The sequence below is a fragment of the Oryx dammah genome, unplaced genomic scaffold (genome assembly GCF_014754425.2).
Source record: "Oryx dammah isolate SB20612 unplaced genomic scaffold, SCBI_Odam_1.1 HiC_scaffold_27, whole genome shotgun sequence".
Taxonomy (NCBI): Eukaryota; Metazoa; Chordata; class Mammalia; order Artiodactyla; family Bovidae; genus Oryx; species Oryx dammah.
In genome coordinates, this window is record NW_024070211.1 from 112,409,215 (window position 1) to 112,429,541 (window position 20,327).

At 37.4% G+C, this 20,327-nt stretch overlaps 1 protein-coding gene across 6 annotated transcripts in view; it reads left to right on the plus strand.

Annotated features, from left to right (window-relative positions):
• MAP3K20 (mitogen-activated protein kinase kinase kinase 20) overlaps window positions 1–20,327 on the plus strand; it is a 169,461-nt gene that overhangs the window by 108,619 nt on the left and 40,515 nt on the right. For 3 of the 6 annotated variants that reach the window (XM_040229363.1, XM_040229364.1, XM_040229362.1), the window contains exons 10-11: window positions 2,208–2,314; window positions 9,656–9,791. In XM_040229363.1, coding sequence (XP_040085297.1) covers window positions 2,208–2,314; window positions 9,656–9,791 — 243 coding nt within the window. Of the gene's footprint in view, window positions 1–2,207; window positions 2,315–9,655; window positions 9,792–13,647; window positions 15,157–20,327 lie in introns of those variants that run through there. The other 3 variants (XM_040229366.1, XM_040229365.1, XM_040229367.1) reach the window with 2 other exon arrangements.

Below are 20,327 nucleotides of genomic sequence, written 5' to 3' on the forward strand. Positions count from 1 at the left end.
GTTCAGCTCACCTGTAGAAATATGTTCTTTTGCAACGAGGAGGTAGACATGTGTACAAGAGAAAAAACTGCTCTTGTGTTAGATAAATGTTGGGTCATGCCAATGGGTTTGATCAGGTGCTCAAAAAAACCTTTTTTTTTTTTTTAAGAAACGAAGGAAGTAAAGGTGGGTATTAGTTCAGGTTCTAAAATGACATTTCTAAAAAAGGACAAAGCAATAGTTAAAGCTCCAAGTTTGATAGGAAGTAATATCTTACCCTCATGTGATAAAATATTTTGAAGGATTAAAGAGAATAGACCCTGGTTCTGTAACTTGTTACCTGTGTGATACTGGGAAATTCACATTTTTCTGAGACTGATCTTCCTTACCTATAATATGAAGATAACAAATAATGTATACAGATGCTTAATAAATGGTTCTGGTTGTGCCTTTTTAAGTAGGCAAAGCCTACATAATACATAAAAGGAAGCTAAGCCCCTTTGGAGGAAGATCCTAGACCACATGTTGTATTCTGTGATCAAAATACTCATGAAATATTAACATATGATTCTACATTGCTGCTATGTTCTGAATGTTCACTTTGATAATTTCCATCTGGGAGCATATTCTAAATATGAAATAAAGATTTTTCCAGGGATACTTGCCATCTAATTACAAAAAATGTTTTACCTTATCTTAAAAATGATTGTGTAGGGAAAAATATTATTCTTTGAAAATTTATCAGCTCCTCCTGCTTCTTTTCCATGAAAAATGAAAATCCTATATATATTATATAATTAGCTCCTGTACAAACAAATCATTTTTCCTGTTGCTACCTGACACATGGATGGAGAAATTAAAATGGAAACACATGCAAAGAAGACAAATATAATTTTTTCAAATTTCCAACTTAAGGCACTTTTTGCTTATTACAAGGCTTAATGTACCATCGGTGACATTTTGCTACCTACGCCCTTTTTTTAAACACACACACACACACCCTTGAAAGAGGACAATAATGGCAGAACTCAGAATAAATATTCCAGTTTTATATTCCTAAGAAAAAATTACCTTTCTTAATGTAGGAAACACTCAAGTCCTAAGAGCAAGCCACCTCAACATTCTTTCTTCTTGTTTTTGTGCTCCTAAATTAAAATGCATGTTTTAATTGCTGCAACTGTAATTTGTTCAGAAATGGTATAATTATGAGGTGTGATGAAGAGAGAATGTGCATCACCCTTTTATTATCTTTCTCTCTTTTTGCTTTAACCTTTTGTCTCCACCTTGGCTAGAGTCTAAAGAGATAGACTAGGGTAGTTTTTGCTAGCTAAAGAAATACACCTAACCACTGCTTTTTCAATTTCTGATAAACAGTACGTGAGAGTTTTCAAGCACCAAAGCTAGTTATATTATGGAATAACCATTGAGAACAGTGAAGTTATGATGGCTTTAAAATTGGGGAATTTTTTCTCTGAGCAACTGGTTTAGGAAATTGTATAAGTTCTGCTAGATTAATAAGTAATTTTCCTCCAACAGTTTATTATAAAAATTTTCAAACATATGGAAAAGTTGAAAGAATTTTGCCATGGGCACTGGTATACCTATCACCCAGTGTGCATGCGTGCATGCTAAGTCGTTTCATTCATGTCCGACTCTTTGCAACACTGTGGACTGTAGCCCACCAGGCTCCTCTGTCCATGGGGTTCTCCAGGCAAGAATACTGGAGTCGGTTGCCATGCCCTCCTCTAGGGGATCTTCCTGACCCAGGGATCAAACCTGTATCTCTATGTCTCTTGCATTGGCAGACATGTTCTTTACCGCCAGCGCCACCTAGGAAGACCCCTATCACCCAGACCCTACCGTTAACTTTTACTATGCTTGCTTTATCACATAGATGACTTTTTAAAAGACTTAACTGTTTCCTTTCAGGAGTCGTTAAACATACCTCAAAGAGAACTAATTAGTACTTTCCTTACCTGGAAAAATACTATAATCATTCCAACCTTAGATAACACAATAGAAAAATGACATCTGAGCCTATTATGAATAATTGATTGAAAATAAGTATGGTTCCTATGCAGTGTGACAGTTGTGAAAGAACAAAATCAGGATATTCCATCATATCTTATTTTGTTATGGTGATTTGACCTTATTGCTATGCTTGTGGATTTTTTCTTAAAGATCTACTTTCCTAAGTCCCAACAAGTGATTATTTTTTTCTTCTTCAGAAACGGCCTTCTTTCAAGCAAATCATTTCAATCCTGGAGTCCATGTCACTAGATTCGAAGCTTTCTGACCAGTGTAATTCATTCCTGCACAACAAAGCAGAATGGAGGTAGGTGCCTTCCACCCCAGTTCACATCAGCTGGCTTCAAGGGATTGTGGGTGACTAGCTTTGGACAGGACGAGAACCTGGGAACTGGATGACAGTCCCAATCTCTTAGAAACTGGGGCTTTTTTGTGTGTTTTTTGTGTTAAAAAATTTTGGAGATTGAATAAGCTCTCCCTCTCACATGTAAGCAAACAGTGTTCCTCTAAGCGTGTTGCTTTATCATATATCTAAGTATTTAGGAAGAATATTGAAGCAGTATCTTCTGAGACAAAAGGCAGTTAGCAGACATTCCTTCTGTATACACTCCCTGTTAGGAAACTTTGGCCTCTGTGCAATGAGAAATAAAAATACTGTCTGCTTGGAAATAGGCAGAGTACTTTTTCTGTTGATGGGAGAGGTAGGGAGACTGTAAAAACACTTTTAAAATAAAACTTTCAATGTTATAAATCCTATTACATTTTGTCAAATGTAAACGAGCTAAGTAATGAGAGAATTGTATTGTGTGAGGGGAAGAACTAAGCCAGAGATGAGACATTTGAACCAGGTCACATGATGTACGAATATAAATAGCATGTTTGGGCTCTGACATTATTTCTCCCTGACTCAGCGGAGATTTAAGTAACTCACCCCTGCTCTTGATAGCTATGGGTAGTAACATGACGCCTCACGCCACCTGCCGATAGCAAATGAATACTACAGGCACTCAAAAATGACGGAGTTGCTTAGTCCTGTGATTGCACATTTCTTTGGGCTTTCTGTTTGGTGTTTTACAATAACCTTCTTTATTTTTTATTCTTGGAGAATCTCTAGGACCGGTGAGTTAAAATGAATTTTTACTTAGTAATACAAAAGTAATACTGTTTGCTAGAGTCTAGGTATGAGGGACTTTGTTCTGGGCTCAAAAAATTAACAAAACATGTTAGTAATATTTGTTTCCTACAGTAAGAGATCAGCACACATCTAATCAGATCACTTCCCTTAAATCAATATAAGGAGCTCCCATAACTCTAGGACAAAGGCCAAAAACCAAGATTCATGACACCCTCTGTGCTCTTGCTTTATCTTGAGTGTCATTCTACCCCTTAATTTTTGGCTTTGGTCCTTCAACACGTATCTATTTCTCTCTCATACAGAATCCTTTCAAATGCAGTTTCTTCTGTATAAAATTTATCCTATTTCAGCAGCATACCAGCCCTGATGCCCAAACCCAGCTTGGCTCTGACTCATATTGCTTCAGATACTGGCTGAAAACAGCTCTCCTTCAAGCAGGTGTGTCCTGACCCCAGGCCCACTGAGGCTCCACTTTATTGAGGGCATCTCCTTCACACCCTCTGTTGAAGTTAATAAGCAGTTCTGCAGTCTGTTGTTTAATAATGGCGTGTCTCGCTGGCCAACATGTAAGACGGTCAGATCATCTCTTCTGTTCATCACTGCAACTGCAGTGTCTAGAACATGTCTGGAACACTGCGGTTGCTCAGCAAATACTTGGAGAAGGAAATCCCATAGTAGTAATAATATTAAAAGACATCACCATATTACACAAGAGGATAGAAACATGTAAGTTGATTTGTTTGCTTTGACAGATGTGCTTCTTATATTCATTCATTCAGATATTCATTAAACCTTTGCTGGGAAAAGTTCTTTAGGTATGGGCTCTGGTGATGAACAGAACAGTAACAGTGCCCTTGAGTTTAATATTAGATTACTAAATACAAATATACAAATAACTTTTTCATTACTGTTTTGATAAATATTATGACAGGACAGTCCTGGATGTCTGAGACTATAAAACCATGAAATCTAATCTAGTCTGAGGGTTTAATAAAGGGATTCCCTGAGGAACTGCTGTTTGATCTGTTAGCCAAAGGATTAGTAGGATTTTAATACTACTATTAATATCCATGAGCTAGGGAGCCTGCAAAGTATGTCAACACAACCAGAAAATAGGGGAGAAGTTGGTAAGTTTTCTGTATTAAAATGCAAAACCTCCATAAGACCAAAAGCAATACCCACCATCAATAAATTTCCTAGACAAACGCCATACTGTTACAGCTTTTTTTCCTAGTTGATATGTCAGTTGTTCTAAAAGTTTCTAGTCTCAGGACTCCATTACACTCTGAAAAAATCATTGAGGACTCCAAAGGGCTTTTGTTTAAATGAGTTACATCTGTCAGTATTTACCACATTCAAAATCAGAACTGAGAAAAAAGTTTAAATAGGTACTTATTGATTCATTTGAAAAACAGTAATTAATCCTGCTTCTGCACTCAGCCTGTGGTGCTGTCCCATGTCAGGAAGCATGTGGAAAAGTCAGTACACCTGTGAGAATGAGAGTAGAAAGGTAAATCATGCCGTAATGTTATTCTGAAAACCAGTCTAATATTTGAAAAGCTCTTATAAGTCCGCAGATTACACTTGGAAAACTACCACTTCTGTCTTTAAAATAACATTTTAATTAAAATCTCACACTAAAGGACCTGAAATGGCATTTCACAAAAAAAGAAGTCAAAGGGTCAATAAACATGTGAAAAGTATTCAACCTCGTGTAACAGCCAAATAAAAGGGAACACAGTTTATTCCCCAGATTGGCAAAAATTCATATCAGGAAAATACGTGGTGTTGTAAACTTCCTCACACTTTGCTGGGGGAGAAATACCTTTCTGGAGGAGTTTGACTGTATAGACCAGACACCTCTCCCACTGCAATTTCATCCCTAAGAAAATAAGTGAGAATGTGTAGACATTGGTTTATCACAGCCTTTAGAACGGTAAAACTGGAAGTGAGCTTCAAGTGAAACAAGATTCATTTGTTTTTTTGTGTGTGTGTGGTTTTTACGACTTAAAAAATTACGATAGCTCCATACACAAAACAGTGTTGAGCCTTATATACAGATCTGATAAATGATTTTAAGATCAATGCTACAGTCCAGTATGTTCAGAATGATTTCATTTGTTCTAAAATAAAAAACATATTTACATGTACATATATGTGCACATAGAAAAAAGTAGAAAAAGTTCAATATTATCTTTTTCTCTACAATAACTGTGGATTAGTTGAATAACAAATATTTTTTTAATGCTTCAAGCTAAAAAGATGAGAGAAATAAAATTGGTACTACATTAATGTATTTTAATAAAAGGCAAACAGTTGCCCAGAGGGCTTCCTCATCGACTCTCAGGAGCTAGTTAATCCTGAGAGCTGGAGCAAGGATATATATCTTTACCAGAAACTCTAAACTACACTTTAAGAGGCAGCAGAGCTGTTTTCATTGAATCTGGCAATTGATTAAAACCATGAGTATAACAGTACTAATGAGTAACAATCATGAACACAGCTATTGTTATTACATTCTTAACCCGATGCTTGTACTTTATTTGTGTTATCTTTTTAAATCCACACGGCAACCCTAACTTACATCACAGGTGCAAGAACCAAGACATGGACAGGTGGGGCAACCCGCCTGAGATCATGCGTGTGAGACAGAACCAGTGCTGGAAACCAGGAGCCTGGCCCCAGGGGCCCACCATGGACACCCTGTGTGGCGCTGTCCCCGCCCTTGTGGCCATTTAACAACGGGAAGCATCACAGGGCAGGATGGGTTTAGGTGATGACTAAGGGAAAACAACGACCCCACTCAGTGTGCCAAGGGTTGAAAAGAAGAAAATGTTTCTTCAGGTCACCTGGACGTTTCAACGGACTTCTCCTCTCCTTCCTCTGACTTTTATTTAGTGCCTGAAACCGTGCGTCTAGGGTCCAAAGTATGTGTAGGAAGTTACGAGTCTCAGTGAAGTTGGACTCCTGTCCTGCTCTGGTGTTTCTGGCAAATGCTTGTTTGCTAATGGAGCTTCCTCTACGCCTCTACACCAGATGAAACATCTAGTCTTAGAAAATTAAATGATTATCCTGAAAATTCTTTTTGAGTCTAGGTTATTAAAAACCACATCAACTATGCCCTTTCCTTTAAACTAATAAATGATAGGAAAGAAATGTAGTGTCTAGTGAACCTTTCCTGTTCATCACATGTTCATCTTGTTTCTCCTCCTACGATTAGCAATAGTGGCCACCAACATTAAGAACAGAAAGTGTGGTCTTCTTGGTCCTCTTTCCTTTTTTGTTGCTAAAGTTTAACCTAAGACCTTCCACACTGCGTTTGTTTTTTCCTCGGTCCTCCATTTGAAAATTCTGAGAGATTGTTTTCAGTTCTCATGGTCCCATGTGACTGTCTGCAGGCCTGTGGTCACCTGCCCTGAATGAGCTCCGTGGTGCTTGGCAGAGAGTTTAGGTCCCTTTCTCTTAGCAAAACACTCTGCTGGCTGCACTCTTCCTCAGTGATCAAAATACTCACTTTAGCACACCTTCATAAAAACAAAATACAGGGACTTCTTGGTGGTCCAGTTGCTAAGACTCCAAGCTCCCAATGCAGGGGGCCTGGGTTCCATCTCTGGTGAGGGAACTAGATCCCACATGCCCCAAATAAGATCTGGCACAGCCAAATATTTTCTTAAAAAACACAAAGATTTTAAAAAATTAACCTTTCAAATTTGCATTTGGCACAAATCATTTAATATATAACACTAAACGTAATTCAGTTCAGTCACTCAGTCGTGTCTGACTCTTTGCGACCCCATGAATCACAGCACGTATCTATTTATCTTGTAATGTATATAATATAGCTGCTTTTATGAATTGATCTTTTATTTCAAAGTAAGTTTCTATTAAAAGAAGATAATTATAGTTCATTGCCTGTTTCTGACAGAGGGAAAACTGATACTGGTTGAAGTCAACCTTAGTTGGATTTGATTTAAGAGAAAAACCATAATCTCCATCAACTTAAAACATACAAACTTTATCTTCAGAACAGGGAGATTACATAAATGCATCAACCAATGCACTTGATGCAAAACAATACATCAAGAAAAACAGAGGGGACAGCCAGAGGAGCAGCTGTTTTGTGTTGCCCTCCGGATTGGGGTTACATCTCTTGTGGCATAAGATCTTGCTGTCAGGATCCTAGGGCTTCTGGGAAAGCCGTGTATGGGAGCTGACCCTGAGGACAGACTGAGGAAGCCTACTTACTCGGTGTTTTTCTGCAGCAGCTCTCAGCTTACCTAGCTTACTTAACTGTTGATCTGTTTTCCAGAAGGGCTCAAAATCAGAGTGGGCTCCCAGAGCTGTAACTTGAGATGAATCCTAGGCTTAACTTACAAGTGAAATCAAATGTGCTGGCCACTTTACCCTCTTCAGAACAGACATCAGTGAGCTCAGCCCTTCTGGCAGGAGAGTTGGGACTGGGCTTGGCAGCAGCCAGGCCCCTGCCATCTCCCAGAGCCCTGTGTGCCCAGCTCTGCGCTGCCTTTTCTCACCCTCTCATTTACTGAAGATGGCTCATTCTTTCTTTCCTTTTTTGTTGCTTAAGTTTAACCTAAGATCTTCTACACTGAGTTTGTTTTTTTTTTTCCTCAGTTCTCCATTTGAAAAATAAAAACATTTATGAATGGGCATAATATTATATCTGAAATACAAAATAAAATTTGGATTTTATGATACAGTCATAATTCTGAAAGATTGTCGATTTGCTGCCTTTCTTTAGGGACTCTAGTGTGACTTACATGGTTTTATAACTTTCAAATGGCACCACTAAAAGGGACAGAGGGTTGACAACAGATGCTTTTACACTTACTTTCCTGGCGTCCCTTGCTCTGCAGACAGCCTGGGAAGTAAAATGTGTGACCCAAGTCCAGATCCACTTCAGCAGCTGTTCCCTGAGTTGGATTTGGTCAGTTGATAGCCACACCTTTTTGTTTTCATGTATTTACTTCTCATCTATTCTGATTTTCCCTGGGCATAAAAAGGCAGACTTGGGCTGCATACATCTATTAACTTTGATCTGGGAGCTTCAGCCTTCTGTAGTCAAGACCTCAAACCAAATCGCACAGTCTGACATATAGGTGTGTCTCAGGGCACGTAGAAGCAGCTTTTGGCTCAGCAGCTCACCTCTTCTCAGTCCTTCTCACTCTCCATCCTTCTCCCTCCCTGTCTCTCCTTGCTCTCAGTCTCTCATTACTGTTGCTTTTCTCACAAGGCCTGCAGAAACTCACGGGGAAGAACTTCCAACTCTTGGAGCATAAGTTTAGACCTAAGCATGACAATAGCCCTGAAGGAGAAAACTTACATTGAGCCATCTTACCAGCTTTAATTTCTGTCAAGGACTGGTTTCTGTAACTGGACTTATTGTTCCAGGTGGTGAGGCGGGTCAGCCCATAGAGTCTGGGAGGGAACTAACTTGCTTTAAAAATTTTTAGAGTTAAAATGAACCTTAGAGTTCATCTGATCCAGGATTTCTCACACTTGCCTGACTGTAAAAACAAACTCATATCAAATAATAGAAATTCCTAAGCCCTACCCAGCCCTACTCAATCATGAGCTCTGAGGAAGGTCTTAGGAATCTATGTTGTGTGGTATGTTTTGCCCAGACAGTTAATTATTAGGATCTGGCAGGTTGCAGAATCCTGATAAAAGGTAACCACCACCCCATACAGCTGAAGAAACTGAGTCAGGTTAACCCGTAGATTGCTGGAGTGACTCAGCCAGTGACTAGGCTAACGTGAATTTACTAGTCGGGTGACAGTAATCATCTAACCAGAATGTCATTTTCCCATCTCTCTCTATGCAAGATTAATACCTGTTTCTTGGGGCTGTAATGAATATAAGATGAGCTGATACACAGCAGAGCCAGAGGACTATGAGCGTTTATTAAATGGCTAAACCAAGACACCAGTGCCATGGCTCAGGCCCCAGACAGTGGTTCTTCACTGCTTTGAGAAAGTATTCCAAACTTATGTTTCCAAGCGGTTTATATGTTGATTTTGAAGGATATGAAAGCTGTCCTATTGTTTGCCACTTTGTTGTTTAATCACTGAGTGTTTGACTCTTTGTGACCCCGTGAACTGCAGCACTCCAGGCTTCCCTGTCGTTCACCATCTCCCAAAGTTTGCTCAAACTCAAGTCCATCAAGTGGGTGATGCCATCCAACCATCTCGTCCTCTGTCGCCCCCTTCTCCTCCTGCCCTCAGTCTTTCCCAGCATCAGGGTCTTTTCCAATGAGTCGGCTTTTTGCATCAGCTGGCCCAAGTACTGGAACTCAGCTTCAGCATCAGTCCTTCCCATGAATATCCAGGGTTGATTTCCTTTAGGATGGACTGGTTGGATCTCCTCGCTGTTTACTGTTTGGTTTCAAAGCACAGATTTTAGCTGTTTCCTTTGATTAAGCATTGTGATGGACCCCTCAGCACATAACACCTCTTGAGCAAAGCTGAGATTTAAACCAGTCATGTCCTCCTGCAGGTGTGAAATAGAAGCCACTCTTGAGAGACTGAAGAAACTAGAACGTGACCTCAGCTTTAAAGAGCAGGAGCTCAAAGAACGAGAAAGACGGCTAAAGATGTGGGAGCAAAAGCTGACAGAGCAGTCCAACACCCCGGTGAGTGCTCCCTGCAGGGCTCGCTGACACCCCGCCCCCCCTACTCGCTCAGGAGACTGGCTGAGCTTGGCAGCATGGCACCACCTCCCCTGCCGCCTCACTTGCTGCCTCGGAAGGACCTGCATTTACACTTGAGTAGTGCTTCTTACCTCTTTTCAATTAACAAAATTCCAGAAATTTAGAAGAAAAGCTTATCCTGTTTCTGGCTCTTTCCCTGAGAACTGTTACTCTGTCAGTGTGTTTGTTTGTTAGAATTACAAAAATAAAATGCAGTGTATTCTGCACCATCAGGTTCCCAGAGCCTGGGCCTTGAGGCATTAACTCTTTAGAGTGAGTCTATCAGTAATTCATAAACATTACACCAAGGCAGTTAGCTGTCCGAGAAAGTCACTGATGTGTCAGAACTTAACCAGTTTTCCTTCTAAAAGCTAACTTAATGATCTATAAATGACGAGTATTAATATTCCTTGCTCAATGTAGGGTCATGATCAAGGGCAGCAAAAAAGTGGGAAAATAGTTCTCTCAGGACAAGCTTCAAGTATTTACTCTGCCAAGAAATATCTTGGTTTTTTCCAAATCTTGTATTTGGATTAAGATAAAAATTCTTCTTAAGAACTTCATTGTTTATACACTTAACTTGAGCTTATATGTTGATATGATATATTAAAGTCTAGTTAAATTTCACCATTCTTTCCTGTTTTATTTTTTTCACTACTAAGAAATAAAAATTCCGTATTGCAAAAATATGACATTCAAATAAAAACAAACTACAAATTTGTAAAATTAAAATTTTAAGACAGAAATATAGAGAGCTCACAGAAATAACTTTATAAAAAAACCCTAGGACACCAACAGAAGCATGGGGAAAGACTGTAGGTCCGTAATTCACAAAAGAAGAGGCACAAATAGCTAATAAATGTAAGAAAAGTTACTCTAGGAAACAAGGAGAACATTCTTCCCTATTTTAAATAATTTGTTATTTAAAGAATTAGGTATAAATTTATCATTGGCTTTTCCAGGGTTTTAAATGGGCAATATATGTCCACCTTAAGATCACAAGAAATAATGATTAAAAGTACACTTGTTATATATTTTAAATTCATGTTTGATAGTTACTTTGGCGATTTTACCCCCCAAATACTTAAATGTCCTTCAATTTGTGATCTTCAAAAAACTTTCCTATTTTTAAAAGTCTTAATCTCCATTAAACAGCCAATGCCCAACTGCAAAGTATTTAACAGTGTCTAAAGAATAAAATAGTTTGCCTCTTTTTCCGATTTATGTGGAAAAAGAAGCTGATATCCAAAAAAGGAAACTACAGTGAAATTAAATGTTTATTATCAGATTTAACTTTTTAAAAAATGACTTTGGTTGTCCAAGGAATCCCAAAGTAAGGAACTGTGTAACAAGTAAACTTACTTGTCATACGTAAGACTGTCTTGTGGTATTAAAACAGTACCACATTTTGTAAATTCGGTGAATTTTATCTTGGCTTTCAAGAAAGAAATTAAGGAAAGCTTCCTGTTACGGTTGAACTGGCAGACTCAGAAAGCATTGCGCTAAGGATCTGCAAGGGAACATTACTTCTCCCAGAACTGATGAGAAGCAAAAATATGGCCACCTTCTGAAGAGAGTTGTGGGGGCTTTTAAGTACATTGAAATCTTAAGCTATAAAGCGCTGCATGGCTTGACTCTTTTTAAATGTAGCGTTGTAAGGAAAAAAAAAAAAAAACTTTAAAGGACGCCTTAAAGTATGCTTTAGAACCTCTCTTTGGTTTACGGGCATTAGTTTTGCTAAGAAATTATGGGCTGCCTTGCACACATTATTGCTATTAGTAACGCAGCTGTGTAATAAATCATGAAAACCTGAGTGCACAGTAGGTTGTATGCTTGTGTTTTAACTGCAGAAAACTTTCTGTAAAGGAGCTGCTCTGAGGGCTACCATCTAACAATGGACAGCATGCAGCACAGTCTCAATGACATTTTCTTCCTTTTTTTTTTTTTTTTTTACCTATGAGGCTAAGTTTTCTTTCTGTACAGTACTTGCTTTTAACGTCTCTTTTGCTTAGAGCTGGTATTTCTGAAGGAAAGGTTTGTGCTCAGGTATTTTATAAGTAGGTTTTTTCTTTTATCCTCACATCAGTTTCTAGTTGACTTTAAATGAGGTTTCTGAGAGATGGATAAAATAAACCTTTTTAAAAGGAAGTGGCTGGAGACTCAGTAGCTAAGATTGTGTAACCTCATTTTATAACTTGATATTTAAGTAACATCATAAAAAATGTATTACTGTATTTATTTCAAGGAAGAACAGTCTTTTCTTTCCTGAAATTAAAACATTAGTTAAAGATATTTGGGAAGATGGATTCTCCCATGGAGAATCCATGAAGATGGATTCACACAAATATGAACAATGTTTATTTTTAACAGTTCTTGTAGCTTGATATAGAAATTTTACTTATTTTAAAAATAAAACTTATTTGAGAGGAATTTTTTGAGATCTTAACATAATGTGAGGAAGGACCTATGAAATAATAAAGTAGATAAGCAACAAAGAGATCCTGAAAGCGTGTAACAATTGAAAAAAAAAATTGAGAGGCTGGGAGATTTGACTGCAAGGAAAGGAATAGCCTGTTTCTGGTCTTAAAGGATTTAAAACAATTTCTCCTATGTAGCTGCTTATTTTTAGCTGAAGTGAAGTTCATATTTTTATGTGAAGTTCTTATTGAACTAATAACTATTGAGGTCTTTTCCTAATGAAGTTAAGATAATTTTTTAATAGAATTCAATTCCAACTTTAATTTAAAAATTAGGAAGTTGGCCCTAAAAAGTATCTTTACTTACATAATGTTAAGATCATCCCAGAGTTATATTATTTGTACTTTATCATAAATTTACCCTTATTTACACAGCATCAAAAATATGTCTTAATTTGCGTCTTTCTCAAAAGGAGAGGCAGTTACTCTTTCCAAGCCTAACAGTTCTACCCCTGAAATGGGTGTGAATGATATTTATGGAAATATGTTGGCTGTTTAAAATAATTATGTACGATTGAAAATGTCTGTATCCATTATGAGAAAAATTCCTAGAAAAAAATTCTGCTAAAAGAAGGAAACTTGTAGAGATAGAGACCAAGGTGACAATGTAAATTAATACTAGTTTCCTGTCCTCCCAATTTTCACATATTTACATACTTGTTTATACTTAGATGTCAGAGATGATCTAAAATTTGTGTATAAGTGAATTATTTCATAAATTGGATAACTAGTATTATATATCTGCCTGTATTAAATAATAGAGACAAATGAATTCTAGACTGCTTTTTAGTACATAGTCAAACACTTAATCTAGCTAAAAAGATAGCTAATGACCCAAATCTCCCTAGAACTTCATTGACTACCGAACTGTTTTTATGCTTCCTCTAATCTTTTCTTCTTTGGTACAGGGTTGCTTGTTTGTTTTGTTTTTTATTACTCAAGATTAATCTCTACTTAATTTCTTCATTAATATAATAATTAACTTTTTCCATATGAATTTGGGAAGAATTAAGAGAAATTCTAAAAAATACTTCGTTTTTGCAAAATGAGGGTTTAAAACTTACAAGTTCCTTCCTATTTGAAAATTTGGCTTGCTGCAGTGCTTTGCAAACTTTGATGTGATCTACTCTGTGATTTATAAATCATGATAAACATGCTGGAGTCAAACCTGCCATTAATAAATTCTCAAATAATCCCCTACATTCATTTCACTAATCATTTACTTTCTGTGCAGCACCCGTTAATTTTGTGGTATCTGTTCCCTTGATATAAATTGGTCCTAATTTCTCTTTTTACTTCTGTCCTTTCTTCCCTCGTGATAGCTTCTCTTGCCTCTTGCTGCAAGAATGTCTGAGGAGTCTTACTTTGAATCTAAGACAGAGGAGTCAAACAGTGCAGAGATGTCATGTCAGATCACAGCAGCAAGTAACGGGGAGGGCCATGGCATGAACCAAAGTCTGCAGGCCATGATGCTGATGGGCTTTGGGGATATCTTCTCAATGAACAAAGCAGGAGCTGTGCTGCATTCTGGGATGCAGATAAACATGCAAGCCAAGCAGAATTCTTCCAAAACCACATCTAAGAGAAGGGGGAAGAAGGTCAACATGGCCCTGGGGTTCAGTGATTTTGACTTGTCAGAAGGTGACGATGATGATGATGATGACGGTGATGAGGAGGATAATGACATGGATAATAATAGTGAATGAAAGCAGAAAGCAAAGTAATAAAATGGAAAATGTCCGGGAAACCAAAAGAAACTTGTGATCTCAGTCTGTACAAAAACCAGTCAGGAGGTAGAAAACCAAGCACTGCGTTTTTAGGCCAATCACATTTAGATAACCGTCATTTCTTTACAATTTTACTTTTGACTTGTCTCTGCTTACAGGAAAAGGGGGTGGGGAATTAAGCCAAAAAGGTCTGTTCAATGAATCAGCATATGTGGTGCCTGATTATAGAAACTTGTGATTTTATATGCAATATAGCATTTTTTTAACTAATGACATTCTGGCTTTTTTTTAATGAATACTTTATAATTTCATTTGATTTATTCAGTTGCTTCAAAAAACTTACATTTTGGACAATCACTCTTAACTCCTAATTCTCCTCTGACACTTGATTTTCTTGTAGCATAATACATTTTTTTCCCTTATGGAAATACACAATATTGTCAGAAATAATTGATAGTGACTGCAAAATCCAACAGTAAAAAAAATTGAGATGAAACAAATACTTCTACAGAAATACCTAAGTGCTAAGAATACTGAGAGTGAGACCCAAGAGATGTTCTCAATTGTATCTTTGCAGGAGAAATACTCTAATTTGAAACCAACATCAGATGTGATACTTTTATTCTGGTACTTGCCCTAGAAGCTTCTTAACAGCACACTGTCATCTAAGGCTTAGCTTACACTTTATACAAGGTATATATTTTATACAAAGAGAAAGAGAGGATAAGGGAACTTCCAGACAGTGTGAGTGTTAATATGGTACCATAGAGGTGTATACATGTGTCTGTTTTCCAGAGGGGTATGAGAATCCTGGATTCTAAATGCATGTAGAGATATTTTAAAGAGGGAAGTAAATATTATAAAAAGCTCTTCTTACTCAGGCAAAAGTGCAGAATGAAGGATCCTTTTATAGCAGATATAACCTTCCAGATTTGTCTTTAAAAAAAAAAAACAAAAAACAAAGCCCTGACTCAGCTATGCTGGTGTTAAAGAGAAGTAAATGTTGATGCTGCTCTGAAAACCTAGCTAGCCAGAGAGATGTTTTCAAAATGTTATCACAGGTTTGTCAAAGCTTGTTTAAACTATGAAACAGTTAAAAAAAAACAAACTAAAAAAATTTGTAGTTATATATATATATATATATATACAGAAAGGCAAAAGAACAGACTTTTCTTCAGTCTAAATTTGAAAGTAGTGCCATTCATTTGACTATCAAACCAAGGAACTTTGCATGGTTCTTTTTCTTTATTTTTAAATTATTTATTTATTTAGTTGTAGCATGTGGGATCTAGTTCCCTGACCAAGGATTGAACCCAGGCCCCCTGCATTGTGAGTGAGGAGTCTTAGCCACTGGACCACCAGGGAAGTTCGCTGCGTGGTTCTTTTTATAGGAGATTTAAAAAAGGATATTATCATAGATATTATCTAACATTATTTCTAAGTATATTTGATCATAAAAAGCCTCCTGGAATTTGAAGCATGACATGTTTCTAACCGCATTAAGGGTAGGAAAATGTCATAAAATGATCAATATGCTATGCTTGCTTTCTTTGGAGAAGAATTACTAATAAAATGTTCTGGGTATGAAATGGAGACCACTCAGTACAGAATAGTGATAAAGAGAAGGATCTGGAATCAGCTTGTGATTCAAAAATTGCTGCGCAATCTTGGGCAAATTATTTAACTTGTGTGTCCGTTTGCTCATCTTTAACATGAGAATGATAATAGTACCTACTTCAGAGGATTGTTGTGAGGGTTAAATGAAATGATAGACATAAAGCATTTAACACAATACCAAGCCCATGGTAAGTGGTCAGTTAATGTTAGCTACTGTTAACTGTGTCAGTGAAAAGACACTGAAAAAATAAGTGGTCTCTATAACCTGGAAAGTGAAACTATCAATTCCAAGTAATGTTGGTTAAGTAGGATAAGATGAAAGTTAAAGTGAACAACTTTCAGGAAAGATAAAGCAAACATCTTTAGAATGTAAGCTATGCGAGCGATCCACTCTGACTCCCTTTGAAGACCATGCAAGGTTTGCCTAGTCTGACGTGTTTGCAGGCCCTGCTACCACCCATAGACCAGGCAAACACAGAAAGAAGCCATAAGTGTTTTCCCTAGAGGATGGGATCCCCACATAGCCAATCTGATACACTTCCTGTGTCTATGCAAACTTAGACCCATATACCCATACAGCACAATATAGTGCCGGTGATGAACAGGTGCAAACATAAATAGCCGTCCTGTCTGCACTCAGATATAGAGGAGTCCTCCTGATTCAAGCCAAGCCATTCAAGCAGAAGATCCTGGAGTGGAGCAGAGGGGATGGGTTTCAGCTCTTGCCCTCCCAGCATGCCCTGGGGCTCTGTGACTGCTAATGTGAAGGAGAGCCAGAGACCAGGTAGTTGAAAGCCTCTTGTTGCACGTCTTCCCAGGCCAAGGCGAAGTCATCCATCCCACCAATATTCTTGAGTCCCTCCTCTGTGCCCGGTACCATTCTAGGGAACGGCTTCATGAAAATCTTTGCCCTCATACAGCTTACATGCTAGTGAGTGGAGACTGACAACAATCAGAACAAATGCGTCGTATAGTAAACACTTAAGTGGACGCTGGGACACGCAGCAGAGAAGGAGGCGGCGGCTCATAGGAGAGTTTTGTGGACTTGCAAGTGTGGTCAGGAAGGGCCTCATGGATTATGGAATCTCTGTGGGTGGATTTAGGGATCTCTGTACCTCTAGGAATGTAGACCTTGCCTCTTGTTTGAGACTAACCACCAACAAATGTAGGATGTTTGAAATGAATGGGATGGACTTTTAAAATTTACATTTTTAAAAATTTATAGCAATTAGATCTATTGTGATTATACGTAAGATTTTCTTGCATTAATAAAAGCAGCCAAATAGGGCCAAAAGAGAAGGATAATCACCCAGCCATAGGTTTACCATCAATCAGGTAATATTTCTCTAATCTCTCAACTGTGCCATTTTCCTGACCAATATTCCAGAGATGGTCATAGCTCAATAATCTACCATCAAGAAACTACAAAGATTCCAGATATAGCAGAATTGATAACTTCAGGGATAAGCTTGAAATCTTCTAACCTAACATTGAACTATAGATAATTACTGTATGGCTCTGGCTATTTTACTTTTTGTTCCAAATCAGTGTCCTTTCTAGGGTTTTGAACATTCCTTCAATCTGTATCATATAAACAGAATCTTAAAGTGGTCTCATTTAATCTATGAAGATGATTTAGAAGACTTTAGACTCTATTATTGGCCCTATTAATTTTATTTTATTTTTTTTTTTTGGCCCTATTAATTTTAAAAAGAAATGTTTATTAGTCATTAGTCATCTTCATTTGAATGAAGATGTTAATTATACAGCTTTTAATTTACCTTTCAGGTCAGTTTTTTAAATGGTAAATTATTGGTGTTAGAATTATTTCCAAATACTTCCGACTTATAAAAATGTACATTTATAAAGAGAATCTGAGTTAAAGAAACAGAATATAAAATAGGTAACTAATAAAAACCTACTGTATAGCACAGGGAACTCTGCTCAACACTCTATAATGACCTATATACAAGGAAAGACTCTAGAAAAAGAATGGATACATGTATAACTGATTCACTTTACTGTACAGCAGAAACTAACACAACATTGTAAATCAACTGTACTCCAATAAAAATCAACTGAAAAAAAAGAGAAATATGAAGATTCACAATTAGAGTTGAAACTCCAAATTGTGATAATAATTATCAGAGCCATACAACTGAAAAATATAACTACTCTTTTATCTGTTTTTCTTTACTCACAAAGCTGATCATGTAGGATTTGATGACACCCTCTCAGTGGTTCTCAACCACGATAGCACTGTCACCGAATGATGTTTGGTGATGCTGGGGCATATTTTTGGTTGTCTGGGAGTATATTTAGTGCCCAATGCCCCAATCCTATGTGCCAGGCCCACCCAATAAAACAATTAAATACAAAAAGCCCATGACATTGTCCCTTCCTTTACCAAGAAACTTAGCTAAACCTGGCGGTTGTAGAGTTCCACATCTCATTTTTTTCCCCATAAACATAATTACCCAAGTCAAAAGATGCATTTTCAGAATTACAACTACTTATGCAATCTGAATTTTGTCGATTCATGTCATTTATCTTAAATCCTTACTTGTGGAAATTGTTTCCTTCCCCTTAAGAATGCTGGTAGAAAGTTTATGAAACAGCTAAATTTACTAAGAGAGAGGGGCAAGGTGCTAGTCTCCTGTTACACTGATTTGACAGTAAATAAAAAAGAAGAATATCACTGAGGTAGCTACAGTTCTGTGAAGTAGCCAGGTTAACTTAAAAGGTCATGTTTCTTTAATGGTCTTGTTTATTGTTTTTTTTTTTTTTTAAGAAAAATCATATTTTAATATTTTATATAAATAACCAATGGGATGAGGTTGAAGACACACTTGTTTCTGATGCTCTGGAAATGTTGAGGGCCATTTTATAGCCAGTGATTTTTAATATGCAGTAGATTTGTTAGACTTTAACACTAGCTGGGGAATTCAAACTTGATCCCCATGAAAGTCAAGGAATTGGGGTGGGGGAAGGTTTGGGAGAGATCAAAAATGATTTCTCACAGCACTATGATGCACACAGCTTTGTTTTCCAGAGGTTTCATTGGAGTGGGAAGAATTTCATGAAAGATCATTTTAAAACTTATTTTGAGTTAAACCTTGATCCTTTTTTATATATATATACTAGACTTTGACACACTGCCTCTTGAGACTAGCAGAATCTACTATTCCATATACATAATAGAGCATACTTTTTCTATAATCAGGTACCTTTTGCTGCTTTGGGATAAGACCGTTTTCCTGTTTAGATTTTAAGCATTGCCAGAGAGAAGAATCTGTTCTGTTCTTTTGATTGTAGCACAGCCTGATAGCTCTAGCTGCAGCCTCTCTGATGAGGAATGAGTGCCTACCAGGGCACCTGGGCAACTAGCTATGTTTCCTCGGACTCCAGCTTAGTTGGCGCTCCATTGCCTGTGAGGAGCTTTCTGGCATGTGATTATTTACTTCAGAATTAGAGTTTCAGGCACCTACATTGACTATTTTATATTGTGTGCAGAATAATAGATCTTTAATGTCAGATACACTGCACATATTGCTTTTGCACTGTTTTAAAATTTTTGTACTAAATGATAGAAAATATTTATATTCTTTGAGTGTGAGCTTTGAATAGATGGTATTATCACTTTATTGTTTTTTTTTTAACAAAACGTTTTTCTCAAATATTCTATCGCAATGTTATTCTAAGCAAGTCGTATGACAAAAGCTTGTATCATGTTTGTATGGAAGATTAAATTTTACTCTTGTGTGGTAAGACTACTCAGTTACTGAGTTCATTGTTGGAATTTGATATTCCAACACAAAGCCCACTATGTATTCAGAAATCCAAGTTGGTGTCATACATTTCATTTTGATGTGAACTTTTCTTTGCTTTCCTTTGTTTCAAGACTCCATTTTGCAATAAACGTTTTGACAGTAAATCCCTTTGTTATGTGTGGCTGTGTATATCAGAGACTTGTTAGATTGGATTCCCAACATCCTTTGAACGAATCATTGTCACACACATGCCCATGAGTGTGAGCTCTTATCTCCTGAAATCAATTGGAGTGTAAATAATGAAACTGTAAAGTGATGGGGCAGTCTCGAGGTAAATGTGTTTTTTTTTTTTTATCCCCAAAGAGAGACAGAAAGACTTAGAACTCACCCTACAGCAGAAATACTGATATGTTAACAAGGTGCAGCAGACATAAAGGAAATGGGAAGGCACTCTGTGGCTGGAGATCATTAACTCTTCTTCCCTATCCTGCCAAATTCAAACCATCTTGAAGCTGTGCCTGGCTCCACAGCCTTCCTCTCACTGATCTTTGCAAGCAGCGTGCAAGAATCCTACCAGAACGAGGTCTCACCCTGCATCCAGTGCGCTTCCCTTGGCATCATCTTGATAAGCCTTTCTCAGAGCTCAAGAGAACTCTTCCCCTCTCCTTCTGACATGAAAACCAGAAATGCTGGTTTTGATTAGTTGTTTCACTTGCAACCTTTATTCAAGAAATATTTATCAGTTTTGTTCAGCACAACATTTGGGGATTGTATAAAATCAAAACATTGCATACACACCCACTCCCTGTAAAGCCAGCCTTGACACAGCAACCATCTCTGAGATGCAGTCCATTGTTTCTTGAACTAATAAAAGAATTTCCTTGTTTC